Source organism: Myotis lucifugus, unplaced genomic scaffold (genome assembly GCF_000147115.1).
Source record: "Myotis lucifugus unplaced genomic scaffold, Myoluc2.0 scaffold_117, whole genome shotgun sequence".
Lineage (NCBI taxonomy): Eukaryota > Metazoa > Chordata > Mammalia > Chiroptera > Vespertilionidae > Myotis > Myotis lucifugus.
In genome coordinates, this window is record NW_005871165.1 from 861960 (window position 1) to 884529 (window position 22570).

At 37.2% G+C, this 22570-nt stretch overlaps 1 protein-coding gene across 1 annotated transcript in view; it reads right to left on the reverse strand.

Moving 5' to 3' along the window:
- DYNC2H1 (dynein cytoplasmic 2 heavy chain 1) overlaps nucleotides 1-19717 on the reverse strand; it is a 349832-nt gene extending 330115 nt beyond the window's left edge. Inside the window, exons 1-12 of the mRNA XM_023757927.1 lie at nucleotides 19404-19717; nucleotides 18586-18756; nucleotides 18068-18203; nucleotides 16790-16908; nucleotides 15439-15583; nucleotides 14480-14712; nucleotides 12031-12159; nucleotides 11814-11927; nucleotides 11585-11696; nucleotides 11242-11366; nucleotides 10037-10212; nucleotides 1387-1582 (exon numbers count right to left, since the gene is read on the reverse strand). Coding sequence (XP_023613695.1) covers nucleotides 1387-1582; nucleotides 10037-10212; nucleotides 11242-11366; nucleotides 11585-11696; nucleotides 11814-11927; nucleotides 12031-12159; nucleotides 14480-14712; nucleotides 15439-15583; nucleotides 16790-16908; nucleotides 18068-18203; nucleotides 18586-18756; nucleotides 19404-19598 — 1851 coding nt within the window. The 5' untranslated portion in view covers nucleotides 19599-19717. The remainder of the gene's footprint in view (nucleotides 1-1386; nucleotides 1583-10036; nucleotides 10213-11241; nucleotides 11367-11584; nucleotides 11697-11813; nucleotides 11928-12030; nucleotides 12160-14479; nucleotides 14713-15438; nucleotides 15584-16789; nucleotides 16909-18067; nucleotides 18204-18585; nucleotides 18757-19403) is intronic.
- Nucleotides 19718-22570: the final 2853 nt, after the last annotated feature.

Here is a 22570-nt window from a genome sequence, read left to right on the forward strand (position 1 = left end):
CTACCTCTACCCAGGAAAATAATTGAAAACTACAGTACTACCTCTCTGCTCTCACCGGACCTTGTGAACATCTATAATATAGTACTCATAATATATTAAATACTGTATTGATATGTTCACATATCTGCCATCACTCTATGAACTGTACTGCAATACATATGGGCTTTGGAGTCAGAGAGACTTGCTATCAAGTCCCAGCTTCATAACTTGTTAGCTGTGTGGCACTGGAAAACCTGTTACAAATCTGATCCCAATTAGACCAGTCAGGAGATTAATATAAATAAGGCATCTACCAGAAGGTTAGTACTTAATGACAACTCAATGTTTAGTTTGCTCTCTCCCACTAGACCAGTGGTTCTCAACCATATTTGATTTGCACCTAAGGCGACATTTGGCAATGTCTGGAGATATCTTTTATTGTTAGGACTATGCTCATGCTACTGGCCAGAGATGCTGCTAAAAACATCTTATAACGCACAAGATGTCAGCAGCTGAGAAACCCTGCACTAGTTTATGACAGTAATACGTTTATTCTTTTATCCTCACTGCAGTGTGACTTGGGGTACAGGTGCTCAATTAATCTTTGTTGAAGAAAAGAATAAGTGAGAGACCAAATACACAAGATACTGTCCCTGGCTTCTAAATCCTAATAATCAAGTGAGAGAGAAATTTTTAAAAAAAACAAAAAGTGATTTGCACACTGCACAAAGAATAAGGAACAATCAACTAAAAAAAGACACAACAAAGAGAGTGAGTTTTTAGTTGACGATTAAGGGAAGACTTTGAGTTTTCTAATCAGAAAATACAGATATCAGTGCATGGAGCCACGTTCAAGTTTCCTATAATCATGAACCAGTGCAATATGAGGGCAAAGTATAGTAGTGAAGGTCACAACCAAGAAGGTTAGTACATAATTAAGAAGGGCCTTGTATACTGTGCCAAGGACATAGTCAATAAGGTGATAATAGTTGGTTTTAAACTGGTACATGATATGACGGTAATGAGCTGAACAGGTAGACTGAGGAAATAACCAAGAACAGAGACCAGTCCATCAGCCTGGTAATTCTCTAAGAACCTGCCCCTTGAAAGCAGGCAGAGGACTCCCTTTAATTAGAAGGTCCTTTAAGACCCATGCAAGTAACATGATAGAAAGATGAACAACAGAGAATATAATATTCTATTTTTCTGAAAGCTTATAAAATGAAAAGCAACAATACCTTAAATTATTAAATGCCTACAGCATTTACAAAGCAAATTGTGTAGCAAATCAATTTCACAAGAGCTAATGGTGTCATTCTACTAGCCTAAAAAAATAAAAAGTAGAAAACAAATATCCAAATATAATGAACTCAGAATAGCCATGTTTTCAAATACATAATTTCATACTTGTTTAAGAATAATTGCTTGCTTGCAGAATTTCTGTGCAATGTTTGCAACTTGCTGTATTTTGGCAGGAATAACAAAGCCAAGTGCAGAAAGCTGACGAACTTCTCTCAGAAGAATCACCAACCGATCTGAATAATACACTTTTAATGATCCATCATTAGAATCCAATTCCATAATTCTACTGTTAGCCTCAATACTACAAAACAAAATGAATGACTTTTTAAGTTTCATGTTCTCACTCTTCTGATTGATATATATAAAGTTAATTCAAGGTAAAAAAAATTTTTTAATTATAGTTTTAACTTTTCTTTTTTCACATAGTATCTCACAATTCAGATCTTGATAATAAACTGTAATAACTAAAATATAACAATATTTCAACCAAGCATTTTTGAATTCAGAAAAATCAATCTCTCAACTTTCAACTAAGATTCAAAACTGACATATATACCATAAAGAAAAAAGGTTTTGATTCATTTTCTAAAAGTTTTTTTTTTTACTCCTCTTACTTGGTTCTTTAATACTTTTTATTATTATTATTACAGAGAGAGAGAGGGAGAGAGAGATAGAAACATCAATGATGAGAGAGAGTCATTGATTGACTGCCTCCTGCACACCCCACACTGGGGATCGGGCCGGCAACCCAGGCATGTGCTGTGACAGGGAACTGAACCGTGAAATCCTGGTTCATAGGTCGACACTCAACCACTGAGCCATGCCAGCCAGGCAGTTCTTTAATACTTTTATTAAAGGATCAATTAGGAGTAGAGATAACCCAATGTTTCACTTCTCTACTCTTGGTTTTACTATCTAAGGACTGTCCTTTCTTTATGTTTCTTGTAAAAGATATAATTGCAAATTTTACACTGGGACACTCAAATCAGCAACAATTGTAAAAAGTAAGCAGAGCTAAATTAAGCATAAAGTATTATATTTTCATGACCTTTCTTTCAGGATCATGTTTATATAATGCTCATTTTAAGTCACTTCCACAATTAAGAGATCTTTCAGGATTAAGAAAAGAAGCTACTAAATAGCAAAGAACAAATCTAGTCAGCCTATTTAATAACACATAAAACAGAGCATACTTTAAAATGAATTGAGCCCTAACTGGTTTGGCTCAGTGGATAGAGCATCGGCCTGCGGACTCAAGGGTCCTAGGTTCAATTCCAGTCAAGGGCATGTACCTTGGTTGCGGACACATCCCCAGTGGGGAGTGTGCAGGAGGCAGCTGATCGATGTTTCTCTCTCATCAATGTTTCTAACTCTCTATCCCTCTCCCTTCCTCTCTATAAAAAATCAATAAAATATATTTTTAAAAAAATAAAATAAATAATAAATAAATAAAATAAAATGAATTGAAATTATTTAGCCAAAACTTTTCTATGTGAACATAGAGCCTGTAAGAAAATTATTATGGTGGTCCTATTTGCTTTTATTATCATCTAATCTTCAAAATTAGGTTCCACATACCAGGATATCCTAAAATATGTGCCAAAACACACTTACTCTCTGGGATAATAATGAGTTTTACAAAAAAAAAGTGGAAGTCAGGGTATTTCATTGTCAAATGGGAAACAAATACTGGGTTGAACAAAGTTACACAGGCTCTTCCCAGCAGGTGTCAGTCCTTTGTTATAGGATGGATCTCCACCGGAGCCATAGTGAAAAAAGTGTGCATATATTCCAAAATTAGCTAACTGAAGAAATCTTCCTTCGTTTTTTGGCCTGAAACATCTCTCCTATTTTAGGTTCAGAATAGAAAGGAGAAAAGTTAAATGACATGAAGTTATAATCATTATGCCCTAGCACCTTTTAGTTCTTCTATTCTTCCTCCAACACCAAAATCCAAGATAAAAGGGAAAAAAGTATTTATTCAGTTTAAGAAGCTATCATTTATGGCCTAGTTGTCCTTCTTAGCAATACAGGGAAAATAAATGGAGTTTCATATTATAAAGTTACTTTTAGAAAGTAACAAGTTTCTAAGAATTAAAATATGACAAGTTTCTAAAAATACAAACAATTACATTCTTGGAAAGTGTACCAGGACAAAGAAACAATGGTTTTTCTAGACCATCCTTTTTTTTTTTCATTTTTAAATGTATTTTTTACTATTGATAGTATTACAGATATCTCCTATTTTCCCCCACTTTCCTCCCTCCTCCCAGCGGCCACCCACCTCCCCAGGTCTTCATTACTTATTGCCCATACCCATGAGCTATGCATATAACTATATAAGTTCTTTGGTTTATATCTTCTCGTCCCCCGAACCCTACATCAAAGTATGTCAGTCTGTTCCATGCCTCCATGTTTCGGATCTCATTTTGTTGGTCAATTCATTTTGTTCCACAGATAAGTGAGATCATGTGATATTTGTCTTTCTCAGTTTGGCTTATTCCACTTAGTATAATATTCTCCAAATGTATCCATGCTGCCCCAAAGGGAAAGAGATCCCTCTTTTTTACAGCTACATAGTATTCCATAGTGTAAATGTCCCACAACTTTTTTATCCATTCATCTACTGATGGGCACTTGGGCTGTTTCCAAATCGTGGCTATCTATCTATAATAATAAAAGAGTCATATGCTAATTAGACCAGACAGCCAAACAACCTTCCAGACATCCTTCCGGAAGACCTTCCAGATGACCATCCCATGACCGCCCTGCAGAGGGAGGCCCAGGCCACAGGCCGACAGGGCAATCAATTGAGGGGCTCCACAATCGCCCCAAAGAGGGAGGATCAGGCCACCAACTGGCATGCTGCAGCGGCTGGGCAGGGCCTCTCTCTGCGGGGGCGATCTACCGCAAAGCCCCAGTCCAGTGGGCAGGGCCTACCTCTTTGGGGTGATCAATCTCAGGTCTCCCGGACTGTGAGAGGGCACAGGATGGGCTGAGGTACCCCCTCCAGTGCACAAATTTTGTGCACCAGGCCTCTAGTTATAAATAAAGCGGCTATGAACACAGGGGTGCATATATTCTTTCCCATTGATATTTTGGGGTTTTTAGGATTTTTTCCAGAAGTGGGATGACTGGGTCAAATAGAAGTTCCATTTTTTATTTTTTGAGGAAACACCATACTGTTTTCCATAGTGGCTTGCACAAATCTGCATTCCCACCAGCAATGAACTAGTTAGTGTTCCCTTTTCTCCACATTCTTGCCAGCACTTGTTGTTTGTTGATTTTTTTATGACAGCCATTCTGACAGGTGTGAGGTGATATCTCATTGTGGTTTTAATTTGCATTTCTCTGGTGATTAGTGACTTTGAGCAGTTTTTCATGTGTCTCCTGGCTATATGTATGTCCTCTTTGGAAAAATGTCTATTCAGGTCTTCTGTCCATTTTTTAATTGGATTGTTTGTCTTCTTTTTGTTGAGTTGTATGAGTACTTTATATCTTTTGGATATTAACCTCTTATCAGATATATCATTGGTAAACATGCAGTGGAATGCCTTTTCAATTTGATGGTGGTTTCTTTTACTGGGAAGCTTTTTATTTTGATGTAGTCCTATTTGTTTATTTTCTACTGTTTACTTTGCCCTAGGACAGTGATGGCGAACCTTTTGAGCTCGGCCTGTCAGCATTTTGAAAAACCCTAACTTAACTCTGGTGCCATGTCACATATAGAAACTTTTTGATACTTGCAACCATAGTAAAACAAAGATTTATATTTTTGATATTTATTTTATATATTTAAATGCCATTTAACAAAGAAAAATCAACCAAAAAAATGAGTTCGCGTGTCACCTCTGACACGCGTGTCATAGGTTCGCCATCACTGCCCTAGATGTATCCATAAACATACTACTATGTAAAGATGTCTGATATTTTACTGCCTATGTTTTCTTTTATTATTTCTATGATTTCATGACTTTCATTTAAGTCTTTTATCCACCTTGAGTTTATTCTTGTGGATAGTGTAAGTTGGTGGTCTAGTTTTGTCTATTTGCATGTGTCTGTCAGGTTTTCCCATCACCATTTGTTGACGACACTGTCTTTACTCCATTGTAAGTTCTTGCCTCCTTTGTCAAATATTAATTGACTGTAATGATATTGGTCAATTTCTGGGATCTCTGTTCTGATCCATTGGTCTATATGCCTGTTCTTATGTCAGTACCAGGCTGTTTTGGTTATAATGTCTTTGTAGTATAGCTTGGTATTGTGATCTCTCCTACTTCATTCTTCTTTCTCAAGATTGCTGCAGCTATTCAAGTCTTTGATGGTTCCAAATAAATTTCTAGAGTATTTGTTCTAACTGTGTGAAGTATGCCATTGGAATTTTAATAGGGATTATGAATATTGTACCAGCCTTGCATCCCTGGAATAAATGCCACTTGATTATGATGTATGATCTTTTTAGCATATTACTGGATCCAATTTGGTGAGGATTTTAGCATCTGTGTTCATCAGGGATATTGGCCTATAATTTTCTTTCTTTCTTGTGTCTTTATTTGGTTTTAGAATTAGGATAATGCTGGCTTCATAAAAAGAGCTTGGAAGTGTTCCTTCCTCTTGAATTTTTTGGAATAGTTTGAGGAGGATATGTGTTAGTTCTTATTTGAATGTTTGGTAGAATTCACCCATAAATCCATCCAGTTCAGGGTTTTTGTTTGCTAGAAGTGTTTAAATTACTGCTTCAATTTCATCAGTTGTTACTTGCCTACTCAGGTTTTCTGATTCTACCTGATTGAGTTTTGGAAGATTGTATGTTTCAAGGAATTTGTCCATTTTACCCAGGTTTGCCAGTTTGTTGGCATATAGTTGTTCATAGTATTTGCTTACAATCCTTTGTATTTCTGTGGTGTCCACTGTTATATCACCTCTTTCATCTCTGACTTATTTGAGTCCTCTCTGTTTCTTGTAGAGTCTGGCTAGGGTTTTATCAATCTTGTTTATCTTTTTAAAGAATCAGATCTTGGATTCATTGACCTTTTGTACTATTTTTTTTTTCGTCTCTATGTCATTTATTTCCACTCTGATCTTTATTATTTCCTTCTTTCTACTTCCTCTGGATTTTCTTGTTCTCTTTCTAATTCCTTTAGTTTTTGGGTAAGATAGTTTATTAGTCCTTTTTCTTGTTTCTTGAGGTAGGCCTATAGAGCTATGCACTTCCCTCTCACAACTGCTTTCACCGTGTCCCATAGGTTTTGGTTGGTTATGTGTTCATTTTCATTTGTTTCCAGGAAGTATTTAATTTCTTGCTTGATCTCATTGATAACCATATTCATTGTTTAATAAGATGCTATTAGCTTCCATGTATTTGACTGTTTTTTGAGTATTTTATTATACTTCATTTCTAACTTCATGCCATTGTGATCTGAGAAGATGCTTGGTATTATATCAATCTTCTTGAATTTGTATAGACTTGTTTCGTACCCTAGCATGTAGTCTATCTTTGAGAATGTTCCATGTGCACTTGAATATACATTGTTGCTTTGGGGTGAAATGTTCCATAAATATCAATTAGATCCATCTGATCTAGTGTGTCACTTACAGCCTCTGTTTCCTTGTTAATTTTTTGTCTGAAAGATCTATCCCATAATCTCAGTAGGGTGTTAAAGGCCCACACTACAACTGTATTGCTGTCAATCTCTCCCTTAAGGTCTATCAAGAGTTTTTTAATGTTCTTGGGTGCTTCTATATTGGGTGCATATATGTTTACAAGGGTTATATTTTCTTTTTGAATCAATCCCTTTACTATTATGAAGTGGCCTTCGTTGTCTCTTGTTATGGCCTTCATTTTGAAATCTTTTTTTGTCTAATATGAGTATTGCTACTCGATGTGTTTTTTTTTCCTTTCCATTTGCATGGAATATATTTTTCCATCCCTTCACTCTCAGTCTGTGTGTATCTTTTTTTCTGAGGTGGATCTCTTGTAGACACCATATATATGGGTCATGTTTCTTATCCAGTCACCCTATGTCTTTTGACTGGATCATTTAGTCCATTTACATTTAAAATTATTATAGATAGGTATTTGTTTATTGCCATTTTTATTTTCTTTATGCCTATGATCCTCTCTCTCCTTTTCTTCTTCTTAAAACAGTCCCTTTGACATTTCTTGCATTGCTGGTTTAGTGGTATTGTACTCCTTTAACCTCTTTTTGTCAGAAAAGCTTTTTATTTCACCTTCAATTTTAAATGACAGCCTCACTGGATACAGTAGTCTTGGATTCAGGACCTTGCTTTTCATTACTTCTAGTACTTCATGCCACTCCCTTCTGGCCTGGCCTGAAGTGTTTCTCTAGGAAAGTTAGTTGACATTTTAATGGGAACCCCTTTGTATAAATTTTCTCTCTCTCTCTCTCTCTCTCTCTCTCTCTCTCGGACTTTAAGATTCTTTCTTTGTCTTTAACATTTGCCATTTTAATTGTGATGTGTCTAGATGTGGGTCTCTTTGGGTTCATCTTGATTAGGATGCTCTGTGCCTCCTGAACCTGTGTGGCATTTTCTTTCACCAGGTTGGGGAAGTTTTCTGTCATTATTTCTTTAAACAGGTTCTCTGTTCCTTGCTCATCCTCTGCCTTTTCTAGTACTCCTATAATGTGAATGTTGCTATGTTTCATGTTGTCCCAGAGCTCCAGTAAGCTATCTTCCTGCTTTTTAATCCTTTTTTCTATTTGCTGCTGTAATTGTGTATTTATTTCTACCTTGTCTTCCAAGTCACTAATTCGGTCCTCTTCTTCATCCAATCTACTTTTAATCCCTTCCAGTGTGTTCATGTCAGATATAACATTCTTCATTTCTGTCTGGTTATTGTTAATGACCTCTATATCCTTTCCATGCTGTTGTAATTTGCACTAAATTCCTTTAGCACCTTTATAACCATTATTTTGAACTCTATTTCTAATAGGTTGCTTACCTCCATCTTATTTAATTCTTTTTCTGCACATTATTTCTCTCACTTGGAGGTTGTTTCTATGTCTCCCCTTATTAGCTATCTCTTTATATTTGCTTCTATGTTTTAGATAGAACTGCTATGCCTCCCAGTCGTTGTGGGATGGCCTTATGTAGAAGGTGTCTTGAAGTGTCCAGTGGTGTAGACTCTGTTCACCTGAGCTGGATGCTCAAGGAATGCCCCTTGTGTGCGTTGTTGGGTTCTCCTGTTGTAATTGAGTCCTGAGTGTTGATGTCTCATTATGGGAAGGATCTCCCCTCTCACTTGCTGCCAGTGAGGTTCAACCCCAATGTCTTCGTGCCACCTGTCCAGTGGTCAGGGACTCCTCAGCTCAGAGGCTGTGTCTGCCTTGAGTCTTACACCTTGATTGACCCTATTTTGGGTTGTACTTCCTTTCCCCCACAAAGCTGGTCCCACAGGTGTCAGCTGCAAGCACTTGGGGGCCCTGCTGGCTTTTGCCTTGCTGAGCAGTCTGGGATGGTATCTGTGGGGTAACCCAAACTGCTGTTTCTAATTAGATCAGGCAAAGACTCAAAGCCTTCAGAGAACCACCTCTGCCTGCAGTCTGATTGGATTCAGTCTGAGTATCCTCAAGCAATGGTCCACAGGTGGGGTAAGAGGTTTTCCAACAAGGTGGGATAATTGCTTCTGCCAGGAGGTTAATTGCTATTCTCAGTCTCTTTATAGGCCTCAGAAACTCCAAAGGGTAGGGCAGAGGATTATCCATAGTGTGGGTCAACTGTCTTCCCCCAGGCAAAAACATCAGGATAGTACAGGTTTACCTGAGAAAGATGACCTCTGCAGCGTAAGGGAATGACTCAGCACAGGAAACCTGGGTGTCTGCCTTCCAAGCCCTATCCCCAGATTTCCCAACCCTGGCTTATATTTATACAGCTCCAGTCCACTCTGCCCACCCTTTGCCAAAACACAAGGTGAGTGGCTGCAGACAGAATTTTGTGTGTTGGCCCTTTAAGAGGATGCCTGCATTTCCATCCCTCTATCCCTGGCAGAAAGCAACCCAACTGTTTTTCACAGCCAGATGTTACGTAGACACCTTTCTCAGTTCTGGTCCTCTATGCTGGGGGGGCCCAGCTTGAGGATTAAACCCCAGAGTTCTCAGTGGCAAACCCCAACAGCTGAGATATCTCTCCGTACTTCAACTGCTGTCTGTGGGAGCGCATCCAGCCCTTTTGTACCTCTGCCCTTCCTACCAGGCTCTATGAGGTCTCTGCTTTCTGTCTATGGTTACCAGGGTTCTCTCCAGGTAGTCCTCAGTTCATTTTTCAGGATGGCTCTTCTGTATTTTTGCTGTATTTCCAATTTGGTCCTGGGAGCACGTCTGTGAGCTTCCACTTACTCTGCCACCATTTTTAATCCCTTTAGGCCATCCATTTTAAACTCCCATTAGAAAAATTAGGTTGACCAATTAAATTACATCCAAAACATATATCAATACCATTAAAACAAACAATTTTAGAAGAAGGAAAGCCTAATTCCAAAAATGGAATCTGCACTTCTAGGGAATGAACCTGAGAAACAAGGGGGAGGCAGTCAACTAACTACATCATAAAATTGCCAACCCTAATGACTGAAAGGTTGATAAACAAAACCTAACCAAAAAAACGTAAAGGAGTAGCAGCAAATGGGAAGAAAAAAGAGAGTAGAGATGATTAATTCCATCTTGCCACTGGAATTAATAACATAAGAAAAAAAGATTCTTGTGCAGATTTCACTGTTTAGTATATTTAAACTTACCACAAACCCGATCTAGAATCAGACAAACCAGACTGAATATCCCTGGACCAATCATCAAATTGTTCTTGTTCATACAGTTTAAACTGCTCTAAGAGATCTTCAGCACTTCGATGGAAAGATCGATATCCTGATGAGTCAGACAAAACAGCCTCTGCTATCTTGATGGTATCATCCACCTTAATAAGCCAAATTACAAGAATATTTATTATTTAAAATCTAACAAAATTAGCATAAAATAAGCCCCATTCTCTGATCTTAGAAATTATTTTCCCATTCATCTATAAATAGTATAATAGAAGATTTTCCAGTGACTATAAAAATATCAACCCATAGTTTGCTTCTAAATTATACAACCTCAGGACAGCAAAACACAGAGGAGAATGCATACAAGGCATAATCTGAAGGTTAAAATAAGGGAAATTCAGGTGAAACTCCAAGAATTTTGCAATACTCCTCAATATATTAAACATCAGTTTGGGCCCTTTGCTAAATGCTCTGGTTAATATCTCAAACAATGATTAGTGCAATTTGAATGGCAATTTAAAGGAGAGACATTCCTTTCCTTCATAACTGTACAAAGAACAATGTAGCACCTCAGAAAGCTGACAGAAAATGAAGCAGCATCCAAGTAAAACATCAAAAATACAAGCTTGAATAAGTAAAAATCTCGAACATGTCAGCCTTAATAGTACCCTATAGCTGTGCTCTTCTCTTGAATATTTTTTACAAAGACACTTACCTGGAAAACTGCAATTGGTTTGATAATTATCTCTACACAAGGAATGAGAAGAACCATTACAAACTCCTCAGCACACTTTTTTCAGAATTCTACTTTTTACATAAAAATTTAATGGATATACAAAGAAAAATAGAAAATGTCTTTTAATGTTTTCACTACAATTCTAGAGTGGTTTCTATATTAATTTAGCAGACTTTACACTTATTGTTCTTCAACTTTTATTAAAATAAATACCTTCATGCCCTGACTGGTTTGGCTCAGTGGATAGAGTGTCGGCCTGCGACTGAAGGGTCCCAGGTTCAATTCCAGTCAAGGACACGTACCTTGGTTGCAGGCACATCCCCAGTAGGGGGTGTGCAGGAGGCAGCTGATCGATGTTTCTCTCTCATCGATGTTTTTAACTCTCTATCCCTCTCCCTTCCTCTCTGTAAAAAATCAATAAAATATATTTTAAAAAAATAAATACCTTCAGTTCCAACTGGCGAACCCAAACTATATTATTGACAACCTCTGAAAGGTTTTTGCCAGAAAGTGGTCCAGATGCATCACCAGGAATTCCTCGGCTCCGGTTCTCAAAATCTAATCGAAAATCTATAAAATTTAAATCAAATAAATGATTACACACATTTAGCAAAGATTTCCTAAAGGCTTTTGATGTTCCAGGAACTATGTCAAATACTCTAGACAGAAAAATAATAAGAGTTGGTCCCTTAATGTAGTCTTAATCCTAAATGGTATACAACATAGAAAAAAGTGAGCTACAAAAATATTTTCTCCAGCAAACACTATATTTTCTGATAAACTTTTACCTTTAACTGAGTCCACAAGCCTTGCCAGTAAAGTTTCTCGTTCTAACATCAATTCTTTGCTTATAATTGGACGCTTCACCAACTCTTTGTATTTCAGAAATGCTTGAAGAAGCTAATATAAAATAAAATAAGTATATGTTTATCCCAAGTGCATTAACTTGGTATATACATATATATCTCCTAAATAGCAAAAAGAAAGTATTAAATTTTAAATATTTCAGTATTTTACCTGTTGTGGACTATCTTGAATTTCTGAAATATAATTTTTCAATTTTCCTGCTATTTTTCGTTCCACAGGTATAATAATTTTTTCATATTGAGACACTGCAGCTTTCCACAAAGGCTAAACAAATTGTCAATATTGTTAGACTTTAATATCTAAAAAATCTGCCTTTAAAAAGAACAACACAAACAGGAAATTATATTTAGAAACATATATATTCAACCTCAGTATATGGATTATATTGCACTGGATTCAGGCCAGTAAAAGGTTCAAATACTCGAGCCAGGATTTTCTCTTCACTAGCAGGTAAAAAATAGAGAAGCTTCTCATGAATTGTTCTAACATCCAAGACCTAAAACAAATATTAAAAAAAACAAATTTATTTAAATAAGTAAATCTGCACAAATAGGTCTAAAACTTAAAGATACTGAGCAAGAATTTCTTTACCTAGGTCCTCTGAAATGAAAGCTGAAACTATAATTTTGAGAATTACTCCTCATCAATATTTAAAGTGATGCACAAAGACATACTGTATCAACACATCAATCAGTGTGCTCAAATCTAGTGAAAAATATAACATCTAAATATTTAAAAATGTGCTTAAAGCTCATTTATATTATAGCTCCTCTCCTCCTTATCATAGTACTTCTGACAGTCATAATTCTGCATTAAATTGCAATTCTGATAATGAAACAATATTAACAATTCTATTATGTACCATTTACAAACTACAGGAAAACAAATTATTATATTTTGTATCTAAAATGTTCCCAATAATCAAAAGGTAATCAAAAAGGTTAAGTAAAAACACTATAATCTTCCATTTGAGTAGGAAATATCTGTACAAACTCATGATTTATTTTTATCTTGCTAAACACAAAACACCAATTTAACAAGCCTTCCAACAGAAAAGGCCTAAAAGCATTGATAACTAAGTAAAATTTAACACTTCCTCAACCAGATTTTTGTTGCTCAATACCATTTTTTACTAAAAAGAGCCAGGCTCTTGGGAAAAATTACTAATTCCAGGTATGAGACAGAAAATATAAAAGATGGGCTCGTACATTTTGGGGGGCTTGAAAGCAAGGAAATTGTCAAAGAAACACTGGATTCATGAAAAAATGACACAAGAGCCAACTTACAGGGAGCACTCACTGCCCACACATAAAACAATGTAAATAAAATAATAATAACTATAATGGATGGAAACATAAAATATAACAACTCATGGGTTCATAATAATTCTTCTAAAAAACATTTCATTGATTACCAATGGAACTTACTATGATACTAACTTATTTATTCATTGTTTTTAAAAAGTGATAAAAGAAGTAATTGTCTACAGCTATTCCTACACACACTTTTTTTCAGAGTAACTAATAAACTAATGAGGAAAAAGTTCTTCCACCATGACTAACAAATGTAGAAAAAAACAACAGAATTAGAAAGTCCCCATTTTATATTTCCTCGTAATCATTAATGGCTGCTAAAATCATTAAGAAAAGAATGGAGAGCATTATAACAGATGGGTCAGGCTAAACATACCTGAACCCACATATCGAACTAAAAGTTGGAAAGTACCTGTAAAGCAGCTGAGACAATCAGAAAAATTGAACACTGGTTAGATATAAAATAATGTTAGGAAATTGTTATAATTTTGGTGGATGTGATAGTGATATTGTGATAGTGGTATTAAGGATGAAAGTATATGATTTCTTGAAATGGCTTTAAAAATACTCGAGAAAAAAAATAAAAGGAAGGCAGGGTAGACAAAGATGGAATAAGAACTAAATAATGTCAAAGGCTGTTGAAATTGAGCAGTGGATACATTGGTATTCATTATACTATTTTACTTTTAAATATGTTTTAAGTTTTTCATGGTGAAAAAGGTTTTTAAAAATCCCCAAAGAACTATGGTTCTCATAAGCAGAAAAGAAAAAAGTCAGCTTTGCAATCTTTTCATATTCTCATTTTGACTATCCCTTCAAGCTAAATATGTCCTATGCTGAAATTCAGAAGCAATGAAAATTAAGCAGCTATTTCAAATATTTCCACTGAGTAACCCCCTAAAAAAGCTGTACTGCTTATAAACAATTTCAATAGCCAAGGGAATATCTGATAGCTTACATATATGGACAAGTGGGCTGATTATCTTTTTTATAACAAAGAACAAAAAAAAAACACCCAGAAGTTCACAATTTACAAGTTGAACACACACCAAAGAAAAAGAAAGGCGGTGGAAACCAGCACTATCACACCAGATGACTGTCATAAACTATTTCACATGAACTTTAACCCTATTCTCTCCCAAAAATATAAAGAGTTCCTATCAGATGTAGTGCTTATAAGTTATAAAATACATTCATAAACACGTGAGGACCTACTTCACACTTAAAGAAAGAAGCCAAGCCCTGGCTGGTGCGCTCAGTGGTTAGAGTGCCAGCCTGGGAACAGAAGAGTCTCAGATTCCATTTCCAGTCAAAGGCAAGTACCTGGGTTACAGGCTCAATATTGGCAGGAGGAACCAATGGAGGTGTCTCTCTCACATCGATGTTTCTCTCTCTCTCTCTCCCCGCCCCCCTCCCACTTTCTCTGAAAATCAATGGAAGAAATATCCTCGGTGAGAATTAACAACAACAAAAAAGACAAAGAGCCAAATAATCAAATGATACCTCTTCAAGGCGTTTGCCAAGTTTGTCAAGTGTTTCAGGGAAATATTTTTCATTTTTCCATGGATGAGGAACGTAGCGCTGCCACACCTGACCTGTTAGATGATTGCAGGCCATCACCCACTGTTCACAAATTGAAATACCAGCTTTCAGATTTTCTTTCACAAGATAATAAGGATCTTCCCATAGATTCAAAGTTCCCAACTTTCTCTGAACAAATCTTCCAAATGAACCACCTAATAAAACATAAAGCAAGCTTCTTAATGGAAATGTCTTTTTACAAAATAATTATAGAATACATAACTACAACAAAATTAACATACAAATTAGTAAACTAAGGTTCTATGAAATACCACAATGCACACCCTTAGACTAGCACTGTCAATAACAAATATTTTTAAAAAAAACAAGTATTTTTGCATCCTGCAATATATCATGTACATCTTTAAAATGTAGAAATATATATACATTTTTTTAAAGGCTGCAGAGCCTACCATATGGATATAGCATGATGTAACTAATTCTCAATTGCTATTTGTTACAAACAATGCTACAATAAATATCCTTATGTACTTGTCTAATATTTTCTCAGGATAATAATGAGAAGGACATTTTCTGAGTCAAACGTATTTGCACTTTTAATATTGAGAGATAAGCCAATGTAATATTAAAGAACTTTTTAGTTCATTACAAAATAAGTTCTAAATTAATACATGCATAGGGACTAAAAATATATGTAAATTTAGTTATATTGATGGTCAAAGAATTTGACCATAATTTAAATTAACCAACTATATACAAATATCTATTTAAATAATTATGTATCATTTGCTTTCAGAGTTACTTGAAGCAACAATTATTACTTTAAGAAGCATTTTTAGTAAGAACTTAAAGAAAAAAAACAACAGAAAACAAAATAAAACAGGCTTCCAAAATTTCAAAACTTTATTCTTTACTGGTACCTATGATCTCTAAGAGATGTAACATTCGTGACTCAGGATAATGCTCATGCTCTGTTTGTCTCCACACATCATCAACAACGTCCCGAGTAGTCTCCACCAAGTCAACGACTTCCAATAAGGACAGGCTGTCCAAGTTATAAAACTCCTGAAACCAAAATGCATTCATTTTTAAATATAACCGTTTCTTTACCTTGGGCCATATACTCTAAATGTTCTGACTTTTTCAACTGCTACAACTCTAACATTTGCCATATTATTTTCTCCTTTTTCTATCAGATATATTGTTATACAAATACTCTTTAAGTACCTTCACAAACATAAATTTCATGAAAGCCAGGAAAAAAAAAATAAGAACTGCAAAAAAAAATCTATTCATTTAATTTTAACTTTGGCCTAATTTTCTTTAACTTTGGATGCATTTATTTTATTTACCCAAATAAAAGTAGCCATAATGCCATATATACAATACCCTATGTAGTTGGCATATCTCCATTCATTTACTGCATTGTATAATGTTACCAATAATACAAGGTTTATTATTCTATATTTCATCACTGTTATAAAAAAAAGTTTGAAATTATTTCAAATACTTCATTAAAATATTTTTGAAATAATACTGGAAACAAATAGAAAGTTACTTTATTTTTTAAAGAATAGATTTTTTATAATCATAATTAAAATGGTCACTTACTTGATCTCTCTGTAGATACATCAAGGGATAATCAATCAAATAAGTAAAAAACTAAGGCTTTTTAAATTATAAGTTACTTCAAAATGCTAATTGGAATAAAGTGAACATTCTTTCAAAAGAACATATATTACCTCCATATAGATAAACCTCTATTAGTGTTTTAAGTTTTTGTTTTTCCCTATCTACCTGCAGAAAAGTAATTACGTTTGAGAAAAATATTTACTAGAGATTACAATCTAACTTTTAAAACTTTTACATTTTTTTTAATGCTTTTATTGATTTCAGAGAGAGGAAGGGAGAGAGACAGACAGACAGAAACAGCAATATTGAGAGAGAATCATAGATCAGCTGCTTCCTGCATGCCCACTACCGGGGATCTAGTCCATGACCCAGGCAAGTTCCCTGATCTGGAATAGAACTTGATCTCCTTGTTCATGGGTCAGTGCTCAACCACTGAGCCACACCAACTGGGCAAAATGCTTAGATTTTTAACTTGTACTCATATTAAATGCACATCTGAAATAAACCTTGCTATTTATGAAGTATATATTTTGTTTGTAACCATTAAGTAATGATTTTAAAACAGATAAATTTGTTAAACGTACAATTCTAAAGTACTTTTATCAAAAACCTAACATATAATATATATGAATTACATACTCTTGAAATTGTTTCAAATAATTCTTTAAAATAACTGGCTCTTTCTTTACTAATCTGTTTATTTCCACGATGAGTTTGTTCTATCCAAAACTGGAACTCATCATTTGGTGTAAGAATACCTGAAAAAGTGAAAAGGAAAAAATATGTCAATTGAAAATGAAAAGCCAGAAAGTAATTTGGTTTATTCACAGATTTTGAATATTTCCTATATTCTTGAGGATGCATTGAAAAAAATATTTTGTAATTTCTATCAACAGAAAGTTCTTACTTGAATCCACCAGAAATAATAACATCACCAAATTTATACTTCACATCAAGTTTATTGCTCAGAATGATTCCTGCATGCTTTTGTAAGCCAATCAGACCTATACTGTCAGTCTATTTACATCTATGAATTTGCTTCTCAAACACAAGGCTTTCCTAAATCTAATTCCAAAATCATTCATGCTACTGCATATTACCAAACTGGAGATGATTATGATTTAATCAATCTTTGCAATTTAATTTCAAAATACAAGCAAATTAAAATAGTTTTACTTTTAAATGTGCTTTTAAACTTTCCAATGAACTAGATGATCTCTACTTGCCTAATCACATGCTGGAAATAAACGCACTATTCTTTCTGAGTCTGTGAAATTAAAAAAGCATTTAACTTACTAATTAAGCAATAAATACATTTTTCCAATATTTTAAAATAATGACTTATGTATGTCATATAAGTAATAATTTAACTATCGGCATAAAATTATAATTAGTTTCAGATAAAATACATTCTAAAATAAAAGTCAATGGCTATTATCTTTACAAAGTATATAATTAGGGTCAATCCTCATTATTCAAGAATCAATTATAGCCGGAACCGGTTTGGCTCAGTGGATAGAGCGTCGGCCTGCGGACTGAAGGGTCCCAGGTTCGATTCCGATCAAGGGCATGTACCTGGGTTGCGGGCACATCCCCAGTAGGAGATGTGCAGGAGGCAGCTGGTCAATGTTTCTCTCTCATCGATGTTTCTAACTCTCTATCTCTCTCCCTTCCTCTCTGTAAAAAATCAATAAAATATATATATAAAAAAAAAGAATCAATTATATTTTCTATTTCTATGAATTGCACATTGTTAAAGATTACATTTTTGTCTTCTCCAAATCCATATAAATCTATTCACATAACAGACGCTCAGGCTCAGCGAAGACCCAAACTTGTGGAAATAAATCTCTGAAGAAATATATTAATTTACTTATAAAACAATTGTTTTTCTTTGATTAAGCTATCATTATATACCTCGTGTGTCATCTTCCTTAAATTTCATTTTTGATAAATTAGTGTCTGATCTTCGTAGAACTATACCCAATCCATCTTCTAGTTCACTCAAAAGATTCTGAAGTTTGGGATCAAAGTCTCTACTCCATTCCTGATCCTAATAAAAACAGACAAGAGCAAACATTGATGAAAAGCTTGCCAATCAAATTGACTTCCTAAAACACTACCAAAGAACTAAGCCCACATATGCTTATTTCACTCAAAGCTTGACACCACCTCTGTCTCATTAAGGGAGAAAAAAAGTCATAATGGCAACATAAGAGCTTACATGGATTGAATTTCATGCATTTCTCCAATTTTCATCAAAGCTTACTTTAAAACTTTTTTAATTAAAAGAATATGCACTTTAATTAAAAAATTAAAATACTAATGATATTAACAGCATATAAAGTAATACTTACATTTCTATTTATGAAAGTTTTATCAAAATCATCTAAGGTAAAAAAAAACAACAATGACTATACAGCTACTTTACTCACCTTTAACAACATTGGTGCAAATACCTGCCGTACTGCTTGATAAAGGGAATTTATAGGCGATTCTAACATAGATGAAACAAGAATGTTGTTATGTAGGTTCTGATCGGTAATCACTTCAGGTCTCAGCTTGAAAAACACCAGCACTTTATCCTTTGTGTCAGCAGAATCAATCTAAAGTGATAAATAAATAATTTTTAATGTTATCTTCATAAAAGTTAATTTTTAAAAGAAATGCTCCCTAAAATATTGTGTCCCTGTAATGTTATCCCTTGGGGAAATAGTTATATAAACATAATGATATCGCATATTACAACCAATCTATCTCCGCTCCTTAAGAATAAGACCTGGGCTCTGCCCTGACCGGTGTGCTCAGTGGTTAAAGCCTCAGCCTGCACTCTGAGGGATCTCGGGTTCGATTCCCGATCAAAGGCACGTACCTGGGTTCCAGGTTCAACTCCAGCCCCAGTTGAGGTGCATGCGGGAGGCAACCCATCAATGTGTCTCTCTCTGTGTGTATCCCCCCCTCCCTTCCACTCTCACTATTAGATTCGGTGGCACAGTGTCCTCAGGAGAGGATTAACAACAACAGAAAATGGAAACTTGGCAAATTGGATATCCATTCACTAACTTAAAAAAAAAAGAATATAATTGTTCTGTTCGGGAAACCTCCTTTGGTCAGGTGGGATGCAAGCCGCTGGGATGCAAGCGTGGAGACAGCCTTTGGCTCCTGGAGACCAGGAAGGCTGGAGAGGGACCGGCGTCGCTGTGGGTCAGATGGGGGCGTGCAGGGGCTCAGGGCAGGGTGCAGGGAGCCGTACCGCGTTAGAAAAGGACATGCCGGCGTCGGAGCGCTGCACCCGGAGGAGCATCTGGTTCCCGTCGTCCAAGAAGTTGTTGATTTCAGGACTGTGGTGCAGCAGCGGCTGGTCCCAGGGTCCCGAGTCCACTCCAAAGTAATTCTGGGTGGTGGTGAGGATGAAAAGCTTCCGGACGTCCTCGGCCCCGCCCGCCATCACTTGGCAGAAGGGGAGAGGGAAGGGCGCACAGGAAAGAGAAGGAAGAAGAAACCTGCGCGAGGGAAGTGAGGAGCAAGGCTCTGCTCAAAGCCGGAGCCCGCGAGGGCCTGCAACGCTTCGCGGGAGCCCGAGCAGTTGCTATGGCGACGGAGCGCGACGGAGCGCTGCGCGCCGCCGCGGGCGCGCAGGGACGTCCCCTCGGGCGCGCGCACGCCAGGCTCCCAGAGCCCATCGACCACTTCTGCGCGCCTCAGCTGCTCACCGCAGTCATCGATCTCGAGGGATTCCAGCAGGTTTGTGTCAGCTGGCAAAACCCGCCTTTGGTTCTTTCTCCCGGTTTCCCCTAACGCATTGTTAGGAAAGGTACCTCTAGTGGTCAAGTGCTGCAGCGGGACCTGGCTTTGGGAGGGCTGGGTTCTAGGGCTGGGTTCCTCTCCGCCCGCACCCTGAACAAACCGCTCTCGGAGTCGGGTTGCACAACTATAACGTGGAACATACTGATGCAGAATTTTTGGACTGGAACCCGGATTCTTTCGCCGCCGGAGTCGAAGAATGAATCCACGGACAGAAGATGGTATAGCAAAGGTGGAAATTTATTGAAGAACAAGTACAGATTCCCACCTTGAAGCATCCATCTTATATAAAAACTGCTGTTTGAAATTTTAACCCTACTATTTCTGGCTTCTGTAGTGGGTGTAGTTGGGTCTTGAGTGTTATTGTCCCATTGGTGGATGGAGTCTCCTCTCTAGGTGTCTGGTTATGTGGCTCTTTACCACGTTGACCGAACAGCACAAAATACAACCCGACAAGACACGAAAAAACGGCAGTAAATGTGAATGTACTCACAACACTGGTAATCCCAATAAAAGCGACCACCAGAGAATAGAGAATTAGGAGAGAGAAAACAGAGCAAAAATGATATTGAGAAAAGGAAAAAAGGTAACAAAGAAAAGAAAAAAGAAGGGGGAAAGTGTTTTGTGGTGTCACAGCATGTGAGTGAGGGTTAATCTTTATGGCAAAACACAGAAGATAGGGATTGATTTACTAGAGACATGAATGTTGACCAATGTATTCCCCTATTCATATTTAGCAGAGTTGCGGGACAGCCAGCAAGGAGAAACCAGTATCCTGATTGATTTGCATGATGTCTCAACACCTAAACAGTCTGATTAGATCATCAGTGGTGTGGTGGTGGAAGGCGGGGAGTAAAAGCATCTGGAATATTCTTTTTTCTTTTAGGTTTTATTATAGGAAATTTTCAAACATATTCAAAAGCAGAGCAAATGGAAATCTCATGTCCTATCATCTACTTCAAAAATTATCCACTTAAAAATTATTCACTTATACCAATGTTGTTTCATCCTTACCTGCACCCACTCCCCCTTCCTTCATACTATTCTGAAGCAAAGGGGACACGCTTTCAAAATGTAGGCTCCTTCTGCTGCTCTTGTAACAACCACATGGCCTAATCAAGATGATGGCAAAATATAGATCCCTGGAAACACTGTCTGCTTGTATTATATATCATCCAGATTTGTGTTTGATACTTTCTTCTTGAAAACAGGCATGCCACATGTGTGTGAGCCATGACCGCGGTGGGATGGTGGAGCAGGTGAGTGGGCAGTGCCAGGCTAAGGCGGGGTGCCAGGCAGGGCTACGGGGCTGCAAGGAGGAATCCTTTCAGACATTGCTCCTTATTTCCTTGCCTTTTCTTCAGAGCCCTTTATTGATGATTTGTGAAGATCTGTGAGCTGGGAGATATATAAACCAAGATAAATATGAACCACGAAGGAGGTCAGGTTAGTGAGGGGAAACAGTATCTATTTATTTATTAATTTCTTTTTATTCATTCACGCATTCATTCAGACCTGCAAGCATCAACTGTCTACGTGTAGTAATCCCACTCCGTTCCTGATGCCCTTTCTTCTCCATCCTTAGCCTACCTCTGGCTCTTCCCTGCCTTCTCCTGGAACCTGAGGAACAGTTTATCCGGTGGCCTCTTCGCCCCAGGAGTGGAGGAGTTTCTGTCATGCTTGTGGGTACCCATGGATCTGTTTCCTAGAAAAAGGTCCCAGAACCTCAACCTCAAAGTGACACCTCCATCCCATCTCAGTTCAGATTCCCTCCTACTGCAAAGCCTCCCTGATTTAGTCAGAGACTGAGTGCTCCCCCTCCTCTGCCCTTTGTACCTTTCTCAGAGGTGGATTATATCCTTTTCCTTAAAGAGTCCTTACCTCCCATAAAACTGTATAAGATTTAGGACCCACAAAATATGGATCCATCTCTCATCAGCAATAATCATATTTTCCTGGGATTATTGACTCACATATTTTGGATTCCCAGCCTAGCGCAGTATCTGCCATATAGTAGTTGCTCAATCCTATACAATAAAAGCCTAATATGCAAATTGTCCCCTTGGGTGAGAGTTTGACCAACCCGGAATTTGACCACTCGCTATGATGTGCACTGACCACCAGGGGGCGGTGAAAACATGGTGGGTGTCAATGATGCAGTGCTGGCAGTTGGCAGCAGTGGAGGTGTTGCTGGCCCCTATTGGCCCCGTTGAAAGCAGGACCGCAGTGGGATGGTGGAGGAGGTGAGTGGGCAGTGCCAGGCTAAGGCAGGGTGCCAGGCAGGGCTACGGGGCTGCAAGGCCAGGGGCGAGAGCTAGGGCCCAATCACTGCAGGCCACCCTGAGGGACCCCACCCGTGCATGAATTTCGTGCACTGGGCCTCTTGGAAATATATAATACACGTTTTCAGGAATTTTGTCTGCAGGTCCTTCTTTCACTGGGCATTTATTATTATCAGTATTTATAATTTAAAGTGAGGCTGACATGTCTACCAAACAGAAGTTAATTTGTTTTTCAGGAGAGGAACCTCCTAGGATGTCATGACTGTGCTTTGTGCCTCCTGTATCAATCCCAGTTTCATCTGATTTGCTCATGTACAGGAAGCTGCCCTTGCCT